This window comes from Triticum aestivum, chromosome 5D (assembly GCF_018294505.1).
Source record: "Triticum aestivum cultivar Chinese Spring chromosome 5D, IWGSC CS RefSeq v2.1, whole genome shotgun sequence".
In the NCBI taxonomy this organism is placed as follows: Eukaryota; Viridiplantae; Streptophyta; class Magnoliopsida; order Poales; family Poaceae; genus Triticum; species Triticum aestivum.
The window spans coordinates 7,716,791-7,739,773 of NC_057808.1; the positions used below are offsets into that span (position 1 = coordinate 7,716,791).

Consider the following 22,983-nt stretch of genomic DNA (forward strand, 5'->3'; position numbering starts at 1 on the left):
TGTTCACGATGTTCAAAAAATGTTGGAACTTTGAAACATTTGTTCACGATTTTATTCGAACATATCTTTGAAACATTTTGCCAGAATTCAACACGTTTAGAAATTCCAAGATATGTTCGAATAAAACCAAAGGTGTTGAATTCTGGCAAAATGGCTAGTTCATATATATTAGTGCTGCAAATTAGTCACTTAGGATTATTAGCTCAGAAGGCTATTGGGAGCACTTGCCAGGTCTAGAGTTCGAATTCCTCTATGGCTCGTTATTTTTCTTATTTTTGCTACAGTACCAGCGTGGCTTCCCATCGTGCTTGATACAGCCAGCACCCGCACCCGTCTGCCATGGGCCGGCCCACTCGCTGCGTATACTGTGCGAAGCGACGTCCTTTTGCCACAAAGTGCGGCGTATAGGAGCTCCCGAACCTTGCTGCCTCTAACCAATCTTGGCATCTGTTGGCTTTAGCGGCAGTGGAGGGGCAATCTCGGATGTCAGCGCGGCGCCCCTGGAGGTGGACGTCGCGGGGCTCGTGGGCGGAGCTCGCGGCTGCCGGCGAATTTCTCCTGTCCAAATCTGGCCGGCTGGGCCCTGCCACTGCTTCGGGGCTCGTTTTGGGGCAGAAGGTGGGACCTTGCTACCTCTAACCAGTCTTCGGCAGCTGTGGGCTTTAGCGGCGGTGGATGGGCGATCTCAAATGCCGGGGCGGCAGCCCTGGAGGTGGACGCCGCGGGGCTCGTGGGCGGAGCTCGCGGCTTGGGTGCCCACCGGTGGCCATGGTCGAGCGGGGGCGTGTTGGTCGGGGTATGGCGTGTGGTGGCGGTTGTACGACAGTGGTCCTCGTGACTCGTCTACTTCATATCGGTGACAAGGAACTCTTGCCAGGGTGAAAACCCGATCTTAATGTGGTCAAGCCGGCAGCGGCGGCACATCTGGCGTCGTCTCCTTTTTGAAGGTGTCGTCGTCCGCATCGTTGTGGCATCTGGCGCTACCCCTGCTTTAGTTTCTGAATCTCAGAATGGCTTGTTGTGCTGTATGTTGCTGACGGGCTAAACACGATGCTATCCAAGCAGAAATCCAGAATTTTACAATCGTGTTTTCGTTACACTTGTATCTCAGGTGTGCACAGGAAAATACCCCTGTAGATTAATACAGGTGGAAAATATAAACCGGTCTCCCAAGCGCGGCCTAAGGTTTCAATGCCACCACATGCACACTTCTCTGTCAGATCAGATGTGAGTCTCACTGAACTAAAATTAATTGCTACTAGCCAATAATCCCAAGCTATTCTGCTTATGCAGTCTCAACATTACACTAGCATAATTACCGGGCTCAATTCATCATCCACGGCTGCTAGACTTGCACCGGACAGGATGTGAGTTTCACAAGACTCAAAATAAGTACTCTAGTAGGCAGTAACATACAGGTTATGCTCTAGGCTAAGCTGCTTCTATGGTCCAAAGGCCCCATAATTTAAAGTTTTTGTCTGGGAACACACACACACACACACACACACACACACACACACACACACAAAAAGATTATGCCGAACTTGAATTTGCAATTGGCATGCAAGGGTTTTTTCCAATGACTTGTCCATGAAGGCCAGCAGCGGGCAAGTTCCTACACAAATAAAAAAAACATCAAGGTTCGGTTAGATACAACTTTGAAGAGCATGCTTCGCCAGCGATCAGTGGCTAAATTTTGCCAGCTAAAAGATTGATCAAAATAGTGCGTTTTTTTCTCCCAATGCAAACAGAATGAGATAAGATAACAAATGATTTCTTCATGAAGTTGTTTACGGCACAGGACAATCTCCTGTACAACCTTCGAATTTGAGTTAAAACATGTTGAATCTAAACTATGTTAAAAAGGAAGATGTTTACCTCTCTCAGGCCCAGCTCAAGAAACTTACGAGACTGGCATGGCTTCTTTTCCCATGATAGGGTAAGTGCCTACAACAAATAAAAACATCAAAATTAGAGTAGATATATCTTTGGCTCCTGCAAAAATATGACTTATAATAGAGACATGTTTACCTTTCACAATGTCTTCTCCAAGATCCGATACAATCACAGTCAAGTTTCTAGTTCTCCGGCGATGTTTGATGGCATCAAATATTTTCACCTATAAAGTAATCCATAGAATTAACATACCGAAACATCTTTTTCGTAGTGCTATGGTCGGCATGAACTAAGTTATTCATAGTTACAATATATAATTAACTTACCGAAACATCCTTTTCAGCATATAAATCTTTTCCTTGATCAAAATATTCCCAGCATATGTCTATCAACATCTGCTCCAACTGGCGAAATTGCAAAAGTCAAGAGTGTCAAATAAAAAATATGGAGCATATATCCTACAGCCAAGTGTACTAACCCTCGCACCTCTCGCTCTCCCTCACACGAGATTCTTTCTTGTTCTGTGATTTTTTGAAATACAAGATGACTACAACTCTAAAGATATTTCATATCAAAAGCACCTCCACTAAACTAGCATACTCCATGATCCATACTACAAACTCTGTAATATCAAATGAACAAATATTATATACTTCCTTTGAAAGAACATACTCCATATACTATCAAATGAACAACAGTTATGTGTATACACTTGTCATTATCAACGGAGTATCCTATCTTATATATTTACTATAATTGGATGCACCATATGAGCCTCCACGTTAATCCTCGCGAGCAGTATTTTTTGATCGTCCGATTTTCCTTACAAGCCTCAACGGAGTATATATATAAGATAGGATAGGATATATATATATATATATATATATATATATATATATATATATATATATATATATATATATAGGTTTGCTAAACTGAGCCAGAGCGTAGAATAAGCTTAGCGTACGCTCCAGCCACCGAACGGCGCGCCGAATTAGCGCCAGCCAGCCAGCCCTTTCCGCGCGGGATCGCTTAATCATCGTAATAACTAATCGTAACGTACTAAAAAAACAAATCTGTGACCCGATTTGCACGCACCAAATCCATCGTAAATAAAGAAGGATACATAGTAACAACTTTGACTACAAAAGAAGGTACTTAGTAATAGTGTATAGGATACATAGTAACTATGGAAAGATATAGTAACGGCCCTTATGATCCATAGTAACGTATAGTAACAAAAAATGCATAACCTCCAGGCGCTTAGGGAGTCGATAGTAACATAGTTACCATCATACATTTTCCATTTAATAAAAACCAAAAACATGCATTAATTCGTTACTAGACATTAGCATGGTTTTACTATCTTTACTAGTGGTAAGGCATTCTCTCTCATTGCCATCTTCTCCATCAATTTTACTGCCAACAATTAGTCAGCAGGGCACTTGTAGTAATTCATTACTAGATATTAGCATGGTTTTACTAGGCTTACCAATGGTAAAGCACACTATCTCATTACCATCTCTTCCATCCATTTTACTGCCAACAAGTAGTGAGTAGGGCATATGTAGTAATTCGTTACTAGACAATAGTATGGTTTTACTAGGTTTAAGGGCCGACGGAGCAAATTCATTGCTTGGTAAAATATTTTCGTGCATTACCATCTATACTATACCTTTTACTACCAAAAAAATGTGACTTGAGCGAGGCGTACGAGAACCGGGAGTCCAATGGTAACCAAATTAAACAAGTTACTATTTTTTTTCGAGAAAACACAGGGCACCCATGCGTTTCATTCCATTGAAAAGAGAGAGTATGTAATTACAATCCTCCTAGGAGGCGGTTTCAGACAGAAAGTAGATGCTAGTGCACATCCCATGAGGTGGGCAGCACGACTCTAAGGCCAGCAGCGCCAGCAGTGGCCCAGAGCCTGGCTTCGGCCTTGATCCTACTCACTAAGGCGTGAACGGACGGTTGCATGCGGTCGAAGATGCAGTCGTTTCGGTGTTTCCAAATCATCCAGGATGTCAGAAGATCTCGTGCCAGACCTGCCGCGAGAAGGGGCAGGCTAGCAGGAGGTGCTGCATCGTCTCCGGGGCCTGGTCGCACAAGGGGCAAGCCGTGTGGTGCTGAAGCCCATGTCGATCGAGGCGGTCAGCCGTCCAGCAGCGGTCAAGGCTGACAAGCCAGAGAAAGAATTTCACTTTCGGCGGCGCCCAACTCTTCCAAGTGAGCTTCCAGTGGTTGCAGGCGATTGATCCGTGGAAGGATGCGAGGTAGGCGGATTTAGCAGTGTAGGTGCCAGCCTCAGTTCACTTCCAAATCAGCTTGTCAGGCTCGGTTTCTTCAAATAGTTTTACCCTCAACTAATTAGGGGTGGATAGGCCTACTCCCGCGGAGCCGCGCGCCCGCCTAATTAGGACCGGAGCGTAGGCTAAGCTACTCTGCGCGCTCGCTCACAATATATATATATATATATATATACACACACTAATTGGATGCACCATATTAGCCTCCACATTAATCCTCGCGAGCAGTAATTTTTGATCGTCCGATTTTCCTTAGAAGCCATCCGAGGCCGCAGGATGAAACGTGGAAATAATCTACCTCGCCCACTAGCAGGCAACTTTTCATTATGCCCTTGAGACGATTAGCCCAGACGCCATCACAGCAGCCCAATCGCAATTCAAGAAAAAAAAACCCAATCGCTAGGTTTACATTGCCCTAGAGAATCACCAATGTCTCTTCTTCCTGAGGCATGACCAATGTGATGCCATCGTCAGATGGCTGCCATAGACGCCTTTTTCCCCATGTTGACCTATATGCTACACCCACCCTCCTCCTCCCGTGCTCCTCTGCAGCACCAATGGGCGACATCTCCCAGCGCCGCACTTCTGGCCGGAGATGGCCGGATCCGGCAAGGCGGCAAGTACTTTGATCCGATCAGGATGGACCATCAGGTTTGCTGATTTGATTTTCCCCGGTACGTACCTTTGATGCCTTGCTTCCAATACAATAGACCATATTTGAGGATTTATTGATGATTGGATCGAATTGTTGGATGCCAGTTTGGATCGTGAGAATCTCATGCTTCATGTGCGTTCTATGGTTCCCAGGAATACGTTTCAGTAGCTGAAAATAAACTTAACTATGCCTCTTTTTTTAGCAGATCAAGGGTGCGGCTCTGCCCCAGCTGAAACTTTATTATGCAAAGATAACAGAGTTTGGGGTTATAGGAAGCACAGCTGCACAACACTACAACAGACAGCACGCAACAGAAAACACAAGGGAGCAGATCTACTTTTCAATCTCTAATAAACTGAAGCACACCAAGAACTCAAGGGAGCAGCACGCAGCCTACGGAGAATTATAACAGTCTGATGCTCAAGGTGAGGTCTGAGCATCAGAGGTTAGCTGATGGTTGGAAAGAACACGCGCCTCAAATATAGATAGGTTCCTGCTTTTCCATACAATCCACAGAACAAGGAGAACAACCATGTTGGCAAGGTGACAGTGAAGGTGACAAGGGGAGCAGCGAGCTCTGCGTACATGATGCTTGATTGCTTTCAGGTTGGTGAGAACATGCACAACATGAGAATGTATGGCCCCTTGATTAAGCAAAGAACTTTCTTCATACAACTGTACCACGAACCTAGAAAGCATAGCATGAAATGCTGAATAAAAAGAATGTCAATATTTGACTGCTCAGTGTCACTCCTATCTTAGCTTCTGTGAGTGTCTTCTCACAGTACATGCATTTTCTATCTTTCCACTGTCCTATTATATTTTCTGGTTGTGATAATAATTTTAACATACACTCCTTTAATAAAACAGTGTTGCAATTTTGCCTCTTTCGGCAATTGAACTACAAGAGTATACTTCTATGCATAGGCTCTACACCAGCCAAGATAATTAATCAGGTATTCCATCTGCGGTCACTGCAGCAACAGTATATTTTTACTTATTTCGGTGAACTTGAGTTCTTGTTATTGATTATTTAATACAAGTGTATTGTCATAAGGTGTAATGTTGTCGCATATTTACTTGGAGAATCTCATGGATTATCCATTTGGTATTTGTTCTTCCAACTTTTTCTGCTGACAAATGTAATGATCTGAAGGAGCAATCCTCATTTAGCATTTTAGAAGCTCAGGTTTATTTGATTGTTCACTATAAGGGGACAACAGAGTACTTTTTTCTCCCATGTTCCTCCAGAGGCCATGTACAATAATCGTGGGCTTCTATGACAGTAAAATAATTCAGTGAACTGGACAACGGTAAAAAAAATTGTTGTATAAATTTATGAGAAATTAAATTTCACAAATAAGGTAAAACTACTATCACAGTAAAAAAAGTATTCCTTCGTAAACAATATAAGATGTTCTAACTTTTTCTGATTAGGATGTATATAGACTAATTCAATGTAGTTGTTCACTCATTTCAGTCCGTTATGTAGTCCATATTAAAATATATAAAACATCTTATGTTTGTTTACGGAGGGAGTACAATCTTTCAGGTCTGACTTGAGTCTCCATTTGCTGATTTTCACAGGTATGAATGATTTCTCTCTTGGTGGATCTCAGTTTCTCTTCCAACTGCCAGAGAAATGTATAGATACCTGTGGCTTCTAACATCAATAAATTGTTATTAAAAATATGGTAAGAATAATGTGTGGATATTTTTTTTTCAGATGGTTGTTCGCCTGCCATCTTATTCGCCATTAGCTACATGAAAGTTATGCACATAACGACCCCTTTGTTCAATGGTTGATGAAATGATTTATTTCACTTATTAATCTAGAAACTTTTATCTACTACAGTGCCAACCTTCACCTATGATTTCAGAGCGTGAACTTATTTTGTTGGTTGCTTTCATTCTGATTTGGAGTCCCGCATCACGAATTCATGAGTGTAACTATTTGTTGTTTTCCTTGAAGTACCACTCAAGCTGATCTTTGCATGGGTCTTCCAATCTTTTTGGCAGTAATGTTTCTCACTTCGCAACATTTTTATTTAACTGACCGACATTTTTATGTGATTGACTCTTCTTATATTGCCGCTCCATTTTGTTACTGATAGATTTGATATGCTATATTTTTTTTTGCATTGTAGTTTTTATCACCTCAAACTATTCTCCTTATTTGTTCACCTGTTAGTGATCGATTATATCACCCCTCTACTTTTCGACGGGATGGGACAAATGAAACAATTCTTTCAGATGGTTGAGAAGGTTATTAGCTTCAGCTGACTTCAATTAGGAAAATCTGTGTTTTTATGAAAGTTACGAATTAAAAGTTGATGGGCCTTGCAAATTCGTGAATGTAAAGGTTCAGTTTAGGATACATATAGCTCGAATATTTGTTTTAGCCAGAGACATTATGGTCTGATATTTCACCTTACGTATTGTATTGTAAGATCCAAACTTTTTATTCATATCTATCTACGTAAAACTGATAATTTTTCAAGTTGTAGTTCATTTTAAATAGTTCAGTGCAGCTCATATTTTCTTTCATTTGTATACAGTGCAATTTACTTACAAGGTTAATAAGATTACTGAAACATTCAGATCCAGTCAACTCGATTTTTAGTACATCTTAGTGATTAACACCAAAGCAGTATATAGTCCCAATAAAATGAACTTAGGAAATACTACAAGTTGGGAAATTAATATGTTGGATGATAATGTTATGAGGCGCCTTTCAAGTCCTCTCATTGATCCTACAGAAACACTAATCTAAGCCATCTAATTGCAATTCCGGTCATATGGGTGTCCCAGATTTTGTGATATCTTGATGTGATAAGTAATTTGAACCATGGTTGAATTTACTTATAGTCCAGTTTTTGTACTTCATGATTGAACCATGGTCGTACACAAGTGATGGCAGGCAAATCTAACAGTAGGTGTGTTCACCATGAACCAGTAAAGGCTTCACAGTTTAGTGCACCCGTAAGTCTACAAGAAAAAAGCATGCTACTTGGGAGTATACCTGGCCATCCCTCGGGCCGGGCCTACCAAAGCCCGACGTGAAAAACCTATGCCTGAGCCTGGCCCGGCCGTTGGGCCTAAAAATCAGGCTCAAGCCCGGCCCATCACGCAAAAAAAACCGTCAGGCCTCTGGCCTCGGGCCGGGCCTCTTCAGCTAACTGCAAATACAACGGGCCCGGGCCCGGGACGGCCCGGCCATTGGGCTCAAAATCTAGGCCCAGGCCGTGAGCAAGGTCGGGTCAGGCTTTTTCGGGCCGGGTCGGGTCGGGCTGCCCATGGCCAGGGATACTTGGGAGTACATGAGATAAAAACTAGGACTCGTGATAAGATTGGGCGCTAGGTCCATTGAGTTTGTGACCCTAGGACTCGTCTACCTTTATAAGGCGACACAAGAGACGCAATGGACCAAGCCCAGGCGTGTGAGACTGTGACAAGACAGAGGATGAGGACTAGGGTCCATCGGCAACTACCGAACACCCACCCTCTCAACCCACTCGTCTACCCCGGCCCTTACTGCTCCTACAAAGGCTGCACAAATAGATACCTCAGGAATCACGCGGGCCACACTAGGTAGAGGGCCCTTCAAGCGCCTCACGACTACAGAGATGAACGACCGTCGTGCCAAACTTTGCTTCAACTGCGGCCAACAAGTTCACACCTGGTCACAACTGTAAGATTTTTTTTATCTGCGTGCCTAAGAGGGACGAGGGCCCTTCACGCACTCACCGGTATCCGCAAAAGCTCGACGATGTAGTTGGCAGTTGTCATCCGTGAAATCATCCTCGTCGCTCTTGTTGACTCTAGCTCCACCCACAATTTCCTATCAGACCAGGCCACCATGCGCACCAACGTGGAGCTTTCCCAACATGCAAGCATGTGTCCAATGGCAACAAGCTCATCGGTCATAGGATCTATTGTGGCGTTGAAGTCTTGGTGGGCACACAACCACTCACCATCGACTGCTACACCCTTCCTTTGTAGAGTTACGACACGGTGCTCGTGACGCAATGGCTAGGGTTCGTTGGGACTCATCAAGCTCACCATGTCCTTTTGGCATCATGACCATGCAGTCACATTGCATAGGGAGGCGACCCTGGGCGTTTGTTCCCTTGTTTGTGAGGGGCAGGACCTCTTAACAACCTTGCTACAGAATTTTGAGGGCATGTTCATCAAGCCGCGCACATTACCTCTAGCATGGTGATGTGATAGCCGCATTCACCTCCTTCCAGGGGTGGCTCCAATGCTGGTTGACGGTGTACACACCGATGGCCCGTACTCGACGGTGCACGACATGGTGGCGCCCACCCCTCACCAAGCGGCTGCCTTGTTTCCAAAAGATCCGAACCTTGATGCAAGTCAGAGACTATCCATCCGATTGGGGCTCTAGGTCAGTAAGCAAACCGTGTAACCATAGGACTCGTCTCCCTTTCTAAGGCGACTCCTAGGGGTAGTTTGAGCCATCTAGCATCTAGTCATAGTCTCAATAGCAACATCTCCACGCATATTGTAACCCCCTCACACGAGGCATTTTCCCCACATCAATCAAAGAAAAAGTGAGAGTAGGGTATTATCTCCAAGACGAGGGTCCGAACCTAGGTACCCCCGTGTGCGATCCCTTCTAGTACTTCCAATCACGCGCTCCACCCTATTGGGACTACTAACGGTTTTCAGTACCGTCGATGGTCCATCCATATCGCTATCACACCTCAAAAGGACGAGATTGAGGAGCAATGCCCCAATATGCTAGATCAGGAATTGATTCGAAGGAGCCATTACGAATTTTAGTCCCAAATCCTTTTGGTCAAGAAGTAAGATGACTCATGGAGTTTCTGCATTGACTACTACGCCCTCAATAAGCACACCGTGAAGGACAAGTTCCCCATCCCATTGGTGGACGAGCTTCTCAACGGGCTCTAGGTTGCTTGCTATTTCACTAAGTTCGACTTGCGCTCGGGATACCACCAAATCAAAATGCACGTCAATGACACCCGCAAGACAGCATCCTGCACCCATGGGAGGCTGAGTTTCTAGCCATGCCTTTCGGCTTGACAAACGCTACATCGACATTTCAAGCCTTGATGAATGTCATCTTTTGGCCCTTCCTACAAAGATTTGTCCCCGTGTTTCTTATGATATCTTGATTTGTAGCAAATCTTGGGTTGACCACCTACGCCATGTGCATGATGTATTCCAGTTGATGTAGTAGCATCAGATGGCGCTTAAACGGTCCAAGTGCATTTTTTGGGACGAAACAATGGCATGTTTAGACCACATCATCTCAGCAAAGGGGGCAGCTATGGATCCTGCCAAGGTTCAGAGTGTGATGGATTGACCGACACCATGAACCATTATCGTCTTGCATGGATTCCTTGGACTGGTGGGCTACTACCGCAAGTCCATTTGCGACTTCGGGGCTAGAACCCCTAACGGCGCTCTTAAAAAAAGAGGGGCATCGTTCGTCGGTTGAAGCGACAATTGACTTTGACAAATTCAAGCAACACTCACGATGACACCAGTACAACAAATGATGGATTTCTGAAAGCAATTCATCGTTGACTGCGCCACCTTAAGTTTGGGGTTTGTGTTACACCAAGGCGAATGGGTTGTAGCCTTCTTCAGCCGTCTTATAGCCCCGCGCCACATCAAACTCGCTGCGTAAGGGCGAGAGTTGATTGGCATCGTCCATCTAGTGCGCCATTGGCACCCATATCTTTGGGGCACGCGTTTTGAGTGCAAACAAACCACGACAGTCAGAAGTATTTGTTGGACCAAGGCTTGTCTACATCCCTCAACATCATTGGGTCAGCAAGCTACTTGCACTTTGTAGTGGAATTCAGTCTGGGAAAGCTCAATAGTAAGATGACAAGCACCATGAGGTTACCTTTGAGGTTGACCAATGAGTGTGGCCTGATCCAACTAATGAGAATAACCATCCGTGAAAAAAGTTAACATGTCCAGCCAAGAATCTAGAAGGTGCTCTAAAGAGCATGTCATTACAAAGCCTTTTAGTCCCAAACAAGTTGGGACAGGTGAGAGGTGAAACCCATAAGATCTCGCGACCAACTCATGGTTCGAGCACATGGATAGCAAGCTTCCACGCACCCCTGTCCAATAGCTAGTTCTTTGGTGATACTCCAACCCTTCAGATCTCTCTTTACGGACTCCTCCCATGTCAAATTCAGTCTACTCCGACCTCTAGTTCTTTGGTGATACTCTAAAGAGCACGTCATTATTTGATTAAGAGTACAAAATTACTTGCTACCGTTTATAGGACACGGAAGATTAATCTAAGGTGGATTAGAGTGTAACTAAGCCCAGATGTAGAAAAAAGTGAAATTCAATAAATACACAATACACATACCTCGATTGTAGTAGAAATGTACTTTCCATTAAAGCTTTCAATAACATCACCCTCACGAATTCCAATTTTCTCAGCATGCGATCCTTTAGACACCTATTTTTAGCATTATTACATCATAATATGCATATGAGAAATAGTTTTAGAAGGAACTATTAGAAAAGTGAAAGAAAAAAATAAAATAAGCACCACAATATATACCTGTTCAACAATAAGACCGGACTCGATGTTATGATCGCGAGTCATTCTCTCAATAGAGATAGGATCTAAATGCTTGATTGAAGTGAACGTCATTCCAAGATGAAGGCGAGGCATACAACTGTAACAAATAAAACGAAGACCAAATAAGTATCACACAAATTTAAGAAAAAGATCATAACACGATTACTCTTACAAGACACTAGTACTTCTTCCTCCATTCCAAAATAAGTGTCGTGGTTTTAGTTCAAATTTGAACTAAAATCACGACTTATTTTGGAACAGACGAAGTATATCACAAAAAAGTAGTAACAAAGAATTATGAGAAAATGAGGAAAATACATACTCGAATCTTCTCCAAAAATCGAAGCACTTATGCAATATGGACGAAGGTATGAAAGTCTCATTGATATGATTATTAACTAAACCCACAACCTTCCCTTCTAAGTCAATGATCGGTCCTCCATCATCATCAAGCTATAGCATAGTAAGAGTAACAAAATATTATGATTGTAGTAATAAGATAGCAAGATCGAAATAGAAAAACATAAATTTGAGATATAACGCACCAGTTTGCGACTAGATGCATCACGACAAAAATACATGTAGTGGCATCTTTCATACCAAGATGGAACCTCATAGGCTGTCATACCATGTGTTATCTTCAGATCTAGATTTTCATCTCTTCCAAGTCGAAAAACATCTTGACCAGAACGCACACAGTCATTAAAAGTGGGCAGCTGAACTGGTTTATTCACTTCAACCTCATAAAGAGCAAGTTCATAATGCTCCTGAAGATAGACGAGTTGGCCTGGTACAACTCTTTTGTCGAGGAAGTGAACATTGACCTAAAACGACGGCGGCAAAAGTTATGACAGCTACATTTTTGAGAGATCTTATGTTGCCGAAAATATTTTTAGAAGTCAACTATCATGAAAGTCGAGCAGCAGAATAAAATCTTTTGTTAGTACACAGAGTGTATAAATAAATACTAGTCCAGTTTCTCTTTTGGGAAAGTTGAAGATGATGACACACTTACTTTGAAACTAGCCTACGGTTTAGCAACAGATGCATTACAAATAATTTATCAGAGAGAGAACAACAAACAAACAAACAAACAAACAAATGAAAATAATCAATAGTGAGCCGTGCGGGTAAATAAACAGACCGCTGAATTATTAGTTTTCCTTGTATAGAAGTGCAAGGCTCCTACGTGCCAACTAGTGAATGTTGTTAAGAAGGTCACCTCAGCGCCACGATGATATTTTCCTGTCCACTGCAATTTCCAATGGTTCTTCACGGAGGGATCCTTTTCACGAATGAGATGCGCAGACGTGAGAACATGGGCGGTTTTGCTCTGATCGTTCCTTTGAAACCACAAACCACAACACTTGTTGAGTGGCCGACTCCCTGCAAAGCAACCAAAAGTCACACACATTTGGCCGGCTAGCATATAGTACTAATTTAGAAGCAAGTATGAATGATGTTACATACACACCTATAAATGATGATAGTAAAACGACTGATTTAGCAGCAAGAAGTACTGCACCCGTTGCCCGTTCACGAATAGGTAGAAAGCGATGGTCATCGAACAAGCAAGAAGGTGCTTCATAACCGTAGTGATCCATAGTGAAGAGGTTAGCTCGACGAGCTACCAAAAGAAGACAATTAAGTTAACATCAGGTTGGAAATTAGCGATGAGAAGAAGAGAAAAGAATGGGGATTTTACACTTTTCTGCTTCGTAATTGGCCTTGGCGTAGTGGAAGGCAGCGAGTATGTCCGGATCATCAACCAGATCGTCGGGGATGTAGGGTTCGTAGATCGGAGGGCTGGGCGGATCGGAGGATTCCTCCGTCACGGGCTCGTCCACATCGTCGAACACACGATCTACAGAAGAGCAGGAACAAGTAAACATCGTGACGAGGAGGAAAAGAGGTTGGAACGTGGAGGGAAAATCACCTTGTTTTCCTTGTGATTCATCTTTGTCAGGCTCGAAGACCGCGAAGAGCGTCTCTGGGTGGGAAGTCCGAACAGCTCCCTTCCTCCTCCTCCTCCTCCTCCTCCTCCGATCCACGCGGTCGCCGGGAGATCTAGGGCTCGTGGAGCGGAGAGCTGTCCCTTCCTCCTCCTCCTCCTCCCCTGCCACGTTTCGCCTCTTCGCTCTCCGCTCCGTCTCCGGCTCGTCGCCGCGGATCCTGACAGCCCTCGGCATCTTTCTCACCTCGTGCGCCGGCGCCGCCGCCGCCGCCGCACCGGGGAGGACGGGAGACGGTTTGGGGATCGATGGACTCGCGTCCGCGTCGAGGGGGACTTGTCTGTGTGTGGGTCCGCGTCTTTTTTTTCCCCTGTATCCCTTTTTGATGGAAAAAGTCTTTTTTTAAGGACGCGCATATGTGGCGAGCTGCTCTAATCTCGATTTTTTTTAAGAATCTCGATCTAATCCGACAAATAATAATTGAACACTATCATCTGTATCTTTTTCGAAAAAGGGCGCTTTATATTACTTAAAAGATTTTAAGCATTACACCCGGCCGCTGCATTACTAAGATGCACACAGTTAAATAAGGTCTTCTCACACAAATAAAAAAAAGGCGAAATACAAAGACATGAAGAGTCCATATAACACCTAAAGCGAAGGGGGGCCAATCCTAAGATCATGCTGCCACCCATGTTGGGTAAAAGTATCCCTCGCCGTAGCCTCCAATCGTGTACACACCTCCGTAAACAGGTCTCAATTCTTCACTCGTTGTAGATAGGACCATAAACGAAGAGTCCTAGTACATCTGTAGATAACATGCATCAGAGAAGTACTTTTATCGCTAAAAACCTTATCATTTCTACGTAGCCAAAGCAACCAAATAACGGCAAGCGCTCCCACCCTGAGAAAAGTTCTAAAACTATGATTAATCCCATGTACCCAGTTGCCAAATACATTAGCAACACTACAAGGAAGATACAAGCCAGAAGCTATTTTGATGACTGACCATATAGAACGAGCTAATTTGCATTGAAAGAATAAATGTTTTATTGTCTCATCATGGTGACAAAAGACACATTGCGGACTTTCATGTCAATTCCTCTTAATAAGGTTATCTTTAGTAAGAATGAGGTGGTGTTTGGTTCTCTAGTCCTAAGACTTTTTCTAGTCCCAACTAAAAAGTCCCTAGTCCCTAAAAAGTCCCTCCCTGTTTGTTTTCAGAGACTAAAAAGTCCCTAGTCTTTCCTAGAGGTTATTAAATGACCATGTTGCCCCTAGTATATAGAAAAATAACAATCAAACAACACCATGGGGTGGCGGGCCAATGGGTGCATGGAGGGGCATTATTGGAAAAGTCCCAAAAAGTCCCAAAAAGACTCTCCTTGAGAGTCTTCTTCATTTAGTCCCAAATGCCTAGTTTAGTCCCTAAAAAGTCCCTCCCGTTTGGTAAAAAAGTCTCTAAGAGGGACTTTTTCTAGTCCCTACACAAAAAAGTCCCTGGAAACAAACACCCCCTGACTCCGCGACGAAGATACCATGCAAAGATTTTATTCTTAAGAGATCTTCTTTTTATTATCAACTGGCACATCGGACTGGATTAAGGCTCTATACATAGAATCCACTGAGAATTTTTCATTCCCATGAAGGTTCCATCGAAATACATCAGACCCATGTGACAGGTGCACCGTGGACAGCCGCTGGAGCAGGATGTTTCACGATTGGAGTCTGGGTCCAATTAAATCTCTTCTGAACGTCACATTTGGCGGAAATGATTCCATTACCGTGGCGATAGTATCACCCTTGTGGCGCACAATGTTGTATAGAGCCGGATATTGTTCCCAGGGTGTGGCATTTCCTACCCACCTATCCTCCCAGAATCTAATTTCCGAGCCGTCCTTAATCGAGAAGGATCCATAGCAGAAGAAATATTTCTTCGTAGCCATTAGACCCGCCCAAAAGTGGGAATCCCCAGGCTTCCAGTATACTTGGGATACCGCCTTGGAGCCCACATATTTCCTCCTTAGGAATGTTTGCCATACCGATATAAAAAAATTAAAATAGGCAGATTCAACTAATTTCGGCCGTCAAAGCAAGTCAATCCAACGACCTAGACTGCTTCAATGACGAGCGCTAAACGTGTTATCTCAATCAAATCTTATAGATAATATTGTACTTAATAACCTCATACAATCAATTTACATCCTAATTAATGTGCATTGCAGGTACACATTGACTAGTCCATTAACGAAGGAATATCAAGTACACATAGTTTTAAAGTAGTATATCTAGGGTTTATGCTTTGATACAGATAGCAAATTGAGTAACGAAGGAAAGCCCAGGCGCAGCCGGAGTAGAGATAAGGCTAGTAAACACTGTAAAAATGGTAAATTTGGATCTAAAGTACTCAGTACAATTAATTCTTCCGCGAAACACTGAACGGTCGATTGGAGCATTGGTAGTGATACAATAATTGAAACGGTAGGCTGCACTGTCTTCTGTATAGAACATCTTAAGCCTTGACAATGCCCCTCTCTTGAAATTCAACTTGTTCTCGAGGCGCTCCATTGGGATGCTTGCACAATAGAATGAGAAAAAGACGGCGAAAACATGTTTAATAAAATTTGCACCTTCCCATGAAGCCACTAGAAGCCATGTTCTTCCACTGGACCAGCCACTGCACGGCTGCTACGTTCTGACGTGGAATCTGTCTAGTTTGTAGAACACTGACAGGGCTTGTTTTAACATGGCCATTTTCAATAATCAGTCATAGGTATGGACTAGGAATTACATGTTGGCCAATGCACATTTTCAGTTGACTAACATGAAACACCGAGTGCAACACGTACTGACATACATACAGAGTACATACTATCTTTTGCTTTTGAGGTTTTATATTGCGATGATTTGCTTGATCTCTTTTCTTCACTGGTGTTGCAATGGTGTTTAGTGGTGCTTTCATTTTCAAATTATTTCCACTGCTATTGTTGCACACGTTCATAACAAAGCCGTATAATATGTTGTGAGTGTTTTTCTTTTTGTTTTTGCAGAGACTCGACAATGGATGATGAGGAACCTACTGATGGGTCTTTCTCATCACGATTTTTAGCCTCTCGGTTGCATATGGTTGTGCACAAACTTCTGGAAGTTGATGATGTTAAGTGGGCAGTCATAAACCAATGCAGCTTCGGATCGATATTGAATATCGCCTCATTCTTTGTACCAGGCGATCTTATGGACTGGGTGATTATGAAAATTGACCCCGATCGAAGCATGTTCAGGTATACCCCATGCTTGGCCAATATGTTTGTTGCATTGCTTTTCTTGTCAGATAGCTCCTCATCTTTTTATTTTTCAAGTCAATGACATGTGTCTTGCTATTGCTTGTTCTTTCTCAGTCATAAAAAGAAGACTATGCTTTTTACGAGCGACATGGTGCAAAAAAATTCAATGTCCCATCCAGGACAAAGACGTTGGAGCTACCGAAGAGGAATGAACCACACGAGCTGCGTGACATCTACCGAGTAGGGGCAAGGGCCCCCATCAAGCATTGTACCAGTGTGCTTGAGGAGGCGAGCAACACCGATGTTGTGACCATAGAGATAACTTGGGTCCTACCATGCCTCGCCCTCGTGCTAACCCCTAGCACTAGCAACACGATACCTCTAGACTATCTTGCTAGCCTGAAGGACATGGCTGAACTCAATCAGTTTGCATGGGACGAGCATATTTCTGGTTGTTGCTATGAGAGAGGTGAAGAAGTACCAACAAAAGAGGGAGGCTGGGTTAGCTGTCTTCTGGATCGGTGGTTGTCTACCGATATTTGCGGCATGCCCATTTCATTTTCTTTTTTCAAGTTCATTTTTTTTCTCTGGTTGCAACAAGCCATGTTAATACTCTCGACTTTCCTTTGTTTTCATCAATAAAATACAGCTAATACACATGGACTTTCTGGATGTTCCTAGGACATTGGCTACTAAGCACATGTTGAACTACACACTTCCCAGGTTGTGCTGCGTTCGTGATGATGATTTCAAACTGGTTGCATAAATTGATAGGAACAAGCTCACACTTCACAAGATTGATTTTCGCTAGTTCGGTAGTTGCCCAGCTTCCAGCTTCATCAAATTTTCGCTGGAGCTGGGCCGAACGGGCTGGCTTCGAGAAGCTAGCTTCCCGGATCTGACGAAGATCTACGTACAAAAAAGAGAGCAGCACTTCTGGCGATCCAAGAAAAAGGGAAGCGGGAGTTAGGCGAAATTACGGAGGAGTGCCACCGCGAAGTGACTCGAGAGGCACGTACCGGTTCGCTATGTTCTCTCTCCCCTCTTATTACGTCCTCCCGAGGCGACGTGGGCAGATCGCTACCTTTCCCTCTGTACTGGGCCAGGCCCAGCCACTCTCCTCATGTGCCCGATTGGGCCTAAGGCCACTTTACGTGTTGAGCCGGCTGGGCTCCGGTCCGCTCATGCAGGTTGGCCTGCCGGCAAGCACCAGAAGCTGGAGTTAGCAAGCCGAACAGTTTCCATCGATCGTGATCCCGTGAAAGAAGCCAGCATGGAAAATAGAAGCTAGATTTATGGATCCAGTGAAGCCAGAGGACTACCGAACAGGCCATAAGATGAAAGCTCAATCTAATTTTATTCTTACTTGTTTTTGTTTGTTTGTTGTTGTCCAGCTTATGTTATTGGTTGTTTGTAGCTTTGTCCTTTGTCAGAGGCGCCATACACAACACATGAGGCCCGCAATGAAGTCGAGGGCCAGAACCAACAGCACGGGGGCGAAGCAAACATACCTGATGCACCAAGTGTGCAAGTCCCGGATGATAATGAGATATGCGACGAGGTTTGTGGCTATCTGGACCAGTGATTGCACCCACTGCCTTCAAGCCTAGAATTGGAGGTACATATATACCTTTTTGCCTTGTTCTTTATGTCAGTAGACATGTTTTATATTTAAATATATTTTCCTATCCTCACATATCAGCTTTTTGTGATTTCCTTTCTTGTCCTCATTGTGTTTTTTGTTCGAAGCAGATCCCAAAGCACATGCAACGCATATTTATGAGAAGCATAAGAAGTTGTATGCTGTTGAGGTGAAGGACACTTTGGCTTCGGTTGGGCAGGTTATACATGCTATCTTCTGTAAGCGGATGGGAGAGCTTTTGGTGGAAGCTCACTCCACCAAGACAAGTAGCAAGGAGCATGAGGGTGAGGAAGGAGATGTTGCGTTTGTTGTCTCCGCAGGCAACGCAACAGCTGCGCCTGTTACAAGTGCGGAAATGCCTCAGCAAAACAAGCTGGGCTCGACAGCCAAGTTGCAACTGGTTCCAATATCAACAATGCTCAAGGTACCTCCAAGTCTAGGCTTGAAGGCCCATGTGGAGTTGCGATCAAGTAAGAAAGGAACATGTGGAGTTGAAACAGGATGAGGTGGAATAGGAGGATGCGACACATGAGGATGCAGAGGCAATATTAAATGTTGATTGCATCAAGGAGGTTTCGGGGGACACCGCCAAGGCGGACAAGATGATTCTATCACAGGGCATAGTGCAGGCAATGTAGGCAGCTGCCTTGGAATGGGAAGATGGCTCATCTTCTAACCTTTTCCAGAGGGAAGTGCAGACTATGAGTGGTTTAAAAGCATACATGAGAGTCTATCTAAATCTTTGCACACTCCAAACTCAGTTGCTACCTTCTCTGTTGTGCAACAACCGGGTTCAGCAGGGCCTACCATTGATGACACTCCAAAGATAGCAAGGCAAACTGAGATCTCGGTCCCAAAATATGACAATTCCTCAAAGCTTCCAATGCCAACTGACATCCCTGGGCCTCTTTTTGATACTGATCCAAAGCTTCCTAGGCCAACTAACATCCAGAAGGCCATTTATGATGTATCACCAATTGTTGTTGCAACCCCTTTTTTGTGTTGGATCTCTAGGTTTGTCTCACCCTTGCATTTTCATTTTTTTAACCTTTTTTGCAAGCATACCTCATGTTGCAAGCTTTTTTTATATGGAAGAGACTAACTATACTCATGCAACATTTCCCTTTTTCTTTTTGGTGACCATGCAAGATACAACAGCTAAAGCGGGGTCACAACATCCATTGGAGAAGAATGTTAAGTCTACTAGTGGGCTAAGCAATCATGTGAAGAAGACCAACAAGAAAAAGGTTGCCCAGTCGCCTGATTGTGTGCTGAAGATGAAGAAGATCAAGATTGATGCAATCGGGGATGCTTTGCACCAGCAGTATGTCATGAATAGATCTCAGATAAGGAGACCGAAGAAGGCGAAATTTTGTGAGTTTACTCACATGTTTTCTTTTTGGTCTTCTTATTTTTTTTGAATTTTTTTGCTTGTTTTGTTTTGATTCAAACGCAGGGATCGGAGGGGGTGCTAGCCGTTAAAACCTTTTTTGATTGTTTACGATGCATCCCTTTTTTGAATTTGCAACCCTTATTTCACTCAAATAGAGGGCTTCCACACCTCTCTCTAGAACTTCCATGCCTCCTTGAACCCACAAGCTGAGATTCACGATGAGGTCACGACTGTTTATCTTAAAACATTCAACATAGAGCAAATGGGCAACAAGAAGAAGCCAAAGAAGTTTGCATTCTAGTTTTTATGAGTGCTGGTGCACACATTCTCTACCATGCATCTTTCTTATCCCCTGTCATCGCAACATGAACATGGCAATCATTTTTCATGCTTGTGTTTCTGTTGCGGTTTTTTCCAAGTACAACTTGTTGTTGAGCCTGATGTATTTGATCCCAAAAAGTGCGAAAGAGAATCCAGGAAGGCTTGTGAGAAGAACAATATCTCAAAATGTGATCTAGTAAGCTTTCTCTTTTTACTCCATTTTTTCTTCTAACTTTTCCAACTTTTATTTTGTTGTGTTTCCTTTTCCCATTTTCCGAGCTAAAGGTCTTGCCTTTTTTTGTTGCTTGTTCCGTTGCAGCTTTTCTTCAGAGTTGTCCACAAGAGGCATTGGGTTGTGATGGTTGTAAACCTTTTTCACGAGCAATTCAATATCTTCGACTCCATCAAGAATGCCAAAGATGTACAATTGCTCGGGAGGTCACTAATAATTTGGTAATGCTCATGTTTGAGAGAGGCGCAACATACAATTTTTTTTCCTTTTTGGTAATGCTCTATGTTGTAAACCTCTTGCACAACCGCGTTTCACGTTTTTGTGTGTTCCATTAAGTAAGATCACAAACATCAAGAGAGTGGCAAGGATTGAGCCATCATTCAAACATGATCTGGATTGCTTCCAGGTGTTCACTCTGGTCTACCTGCAGCAAGCAACATAGTAAGTACCATAGTAAGGAAACACGTTCAATTTTGTTCATTTTTCTTATGTTTCGTTTATTTTCCACACACACCTTCTCGTATTTGTCAATTAATGGTTGTGTGTTTTCAGCTATGATTGCAGCTATTCTGATATTCTATACTTGAAGAACTTTGATGGTGTTATTATGACATCATTTGACTAGGTGTGTTGCTCTGGAAATCAAGACGCACTTTTGTTGGGAGTTTTTGGGTGGCCAGAGGAATGTGCCCTGTTTAGAACGGTTGCCTTTTTTCCTTGTTTCTTTAAACTTTGTCTTTTTTTTGGCGGGGGTAAAGGGAGTTTTATTGCAAAATTATAGAGTTACAGTCTTGAGGCCACAAATCCTCAATACAAGGAGGTACTGAGCCCAACCACACAGCAGTAGTTCGCTCCGTGCGGCTATAGTGGGCCAGTTGATCGGCAACTCTATTCTGAGAACGGTGAATCTTCAGAGGAAAAAACTCCCTAGTACCTAACAAGTCCTTGATCTCCAATACAAGGTGGCCATAAGCTGATCTACAGAGTGCATTGTTCAACAGACTGGATAACGCTTCCGAAGAATCCGACTGCACCACCACCGGAAGGTCCGAGTGTTGAATAGCAAGTGCCATAGCTTGCATTAACGCATGCAGTTCCGCCTCCAGCGAGTCATTGCAGTGGAATATGAAACGGTATGCTGCGAAAAGGACTGCACCATCTGAGTTTCTAAGCACCATACCAGCTGCCGCCGTACCGTCATCCTTTTGGAATGATCCCACCGATAGAGCTACCTTCCTAGCGGGGGGCGCCGGCCATGGAGATGTGGGCAGCCGGACAACGCTCGCGTTGGGTGTGGCCTCTAGGATAGGCATCTTGCCTTTTAAAATCTCATCTGTTGAGTACCTCCCAACCAGTTTGATCGACTTGTAGTAGCTGTCCAAGTATTCAACATTAGCATGAACTGGCGTACACTCCTTCCCATGCATCAAGTCATTCCGCATCTACCAAATCCTCCAGACCAGCATAATTAGCATATCCCTCACATATGTGGTGCACTTGCTTAATAAGGACAGTAGCCATTCTTTTCCAGAGTCAAGAAGCATGTCATCTGCCGGTATTGGCCATCGACGCCGCATGTTCACCCATAGGATTCTTGCATGCGTACATGCTACCAGCGCATGGTACGTGTTCTCCTCCTCCACACCACAAAGAGCGCACGTCGATCTCGTCGATAAGTGTCTATATTGTTTGCACTTTTGTGTAGCCAGGGTACCGGTAACAATCCTCCAAGCGGTAATCTTCATTTTTTGTGGGACAGCAGATTTCCAGACGAGGTTCCACAAAGAGCGCTCCCCGTCCGGGTTAATGCTAGACGAGCCAATGGCGAAGGCAGCGTTGTGTTCCTGAGAGGCAAGCCTGTAAGCACTTTTGACCGGGAACAGACCGCTCTTTTCCGGGGCCCAGGACAGAAAATCATCTCGTTGGCGAGGAGAGGTTCTGATTTTTTGAATATGGACCACATCCATTGGCCAGAAAAACTCATTCAGCCTGTCTGCTTTCCAAGCACCATTGTCGTCTAAGAAATCCGACACTCGATTCAGTCTGCAACTCCTTTTAGGAGTAATTGTCCGGAAGGAGTCAGGTCTCGGGATCCACGGATCCCTCCATGTACGTATCGAAGTGCCATTGCCCACACGCCAAATTACCCCTTTCTTAACCAGCTCAAGACCGTATAAAATTCCCTTCCACACCTCCGAACCACTGTTTGGGAAAACAGTGCCCAATAACTGGCCATGTGGGCAGTACTTGGCTTTTAACAATCTTGAGCACAGACTATCGGGTGAGACCAGAAGCCTCCACGCTTGTTTAGCTAATAGAGCTTGATTAAAAGATCTCATGTCGCGGAAGCCCATACCCCCCATGGATTTAGGCAGCCTCAGCTTGTCCCAACTCATCCATGCCATCTTCCTTTTCCCCTTCTCAACGCCCCACCAGTAATGGCGAATCATACGTGTGAGCTCATCACAAACCGATGCTGGGAGCTTGAAACGCTCATCACATACGTAGGAATGGCCTGGGCAACGGCCTTGATGAGAATCTCTTTATTACCCGAGGACACATATTGCTCACTCCAATCAACAAGCCTCTTCCGCAATCGATCTTGAGTAGTTTCAAAGCTACCCTTATGCATTCTTCCTTCAGGGACCGGCAAACCCAAATATTTTGGTTCAAAAACCTCCTGAGTAATCTCCAAAAC

At 43.9% G+C, this 22,983-nt stretch overlaps 1 protein-coding gene across 1 annotated transcript; it reads right to left on the reverse strand.

Annotated features, from left to right (window-relative positions):
• Positions 1–1,228: 1,228 nt before the first annotated feature.
• LOC123119082 (uncharacterized) lies at positions 1,229–13,781 on the reverse strand. Its single transcript, XM_044538753.1, has 12 exons — positions 13,398–13,781; positions 13,167–13,325; positions 12,936–13,088; positions 12,684–12,847; positions 12,007–12,285; positions 11,784–11,914; positions 11,441–11,558; positions 11,243–11,335; positions 2,223–2,300; positions 2,032–2,119; positions 1,879–1,947; positions 1,229–1,615 (listed from the first exon to the last, which is right to left on the reverse strand). The coding sequence occupies exons 1-11, from the start codon at positions 13,648–13,650 to the stop codon at positions 1,904–1,906; spliced, it is 1,560 nt and encodes a 519-aa protein (XP_044394688.1). The 5' UTR covers positions 13,651–13,781; the 3' UTR covers positions 1,229–1,615; positions 1,879–1,903.
• Between the last annotated feature and the right edge of the window lie 9,202 nt (positions 13,782–22,983).

What these genes read in the sequence shown, in the direction of transcription:
- LOC123119082 (XM_044538753.1), bottom strand. Translation starts at nt 13,650, where the DNA reads ATGCCGAGGGCTGTCAGGATCCGCGGCGACGAGCCGGAGACGGAGCGG. An exon ending in CCGGTCTTATTGTTGAACAG is followed by an intron (nt 11,336 to 11,440) that starts GTATATATTGTG and finishes TGCTAAAAATAG; the next exon opens with GTGTCTAAAGGATCGCATGC. An exon ending in ACATTTCTACTACAATCGAG is followed by an intron (nt 2,301 to 11,242) that starts GTATGTGTATTG and finishes CAATTTCGCCAG; the next exon opens with TTGGAGCAGATGTTGATAGA.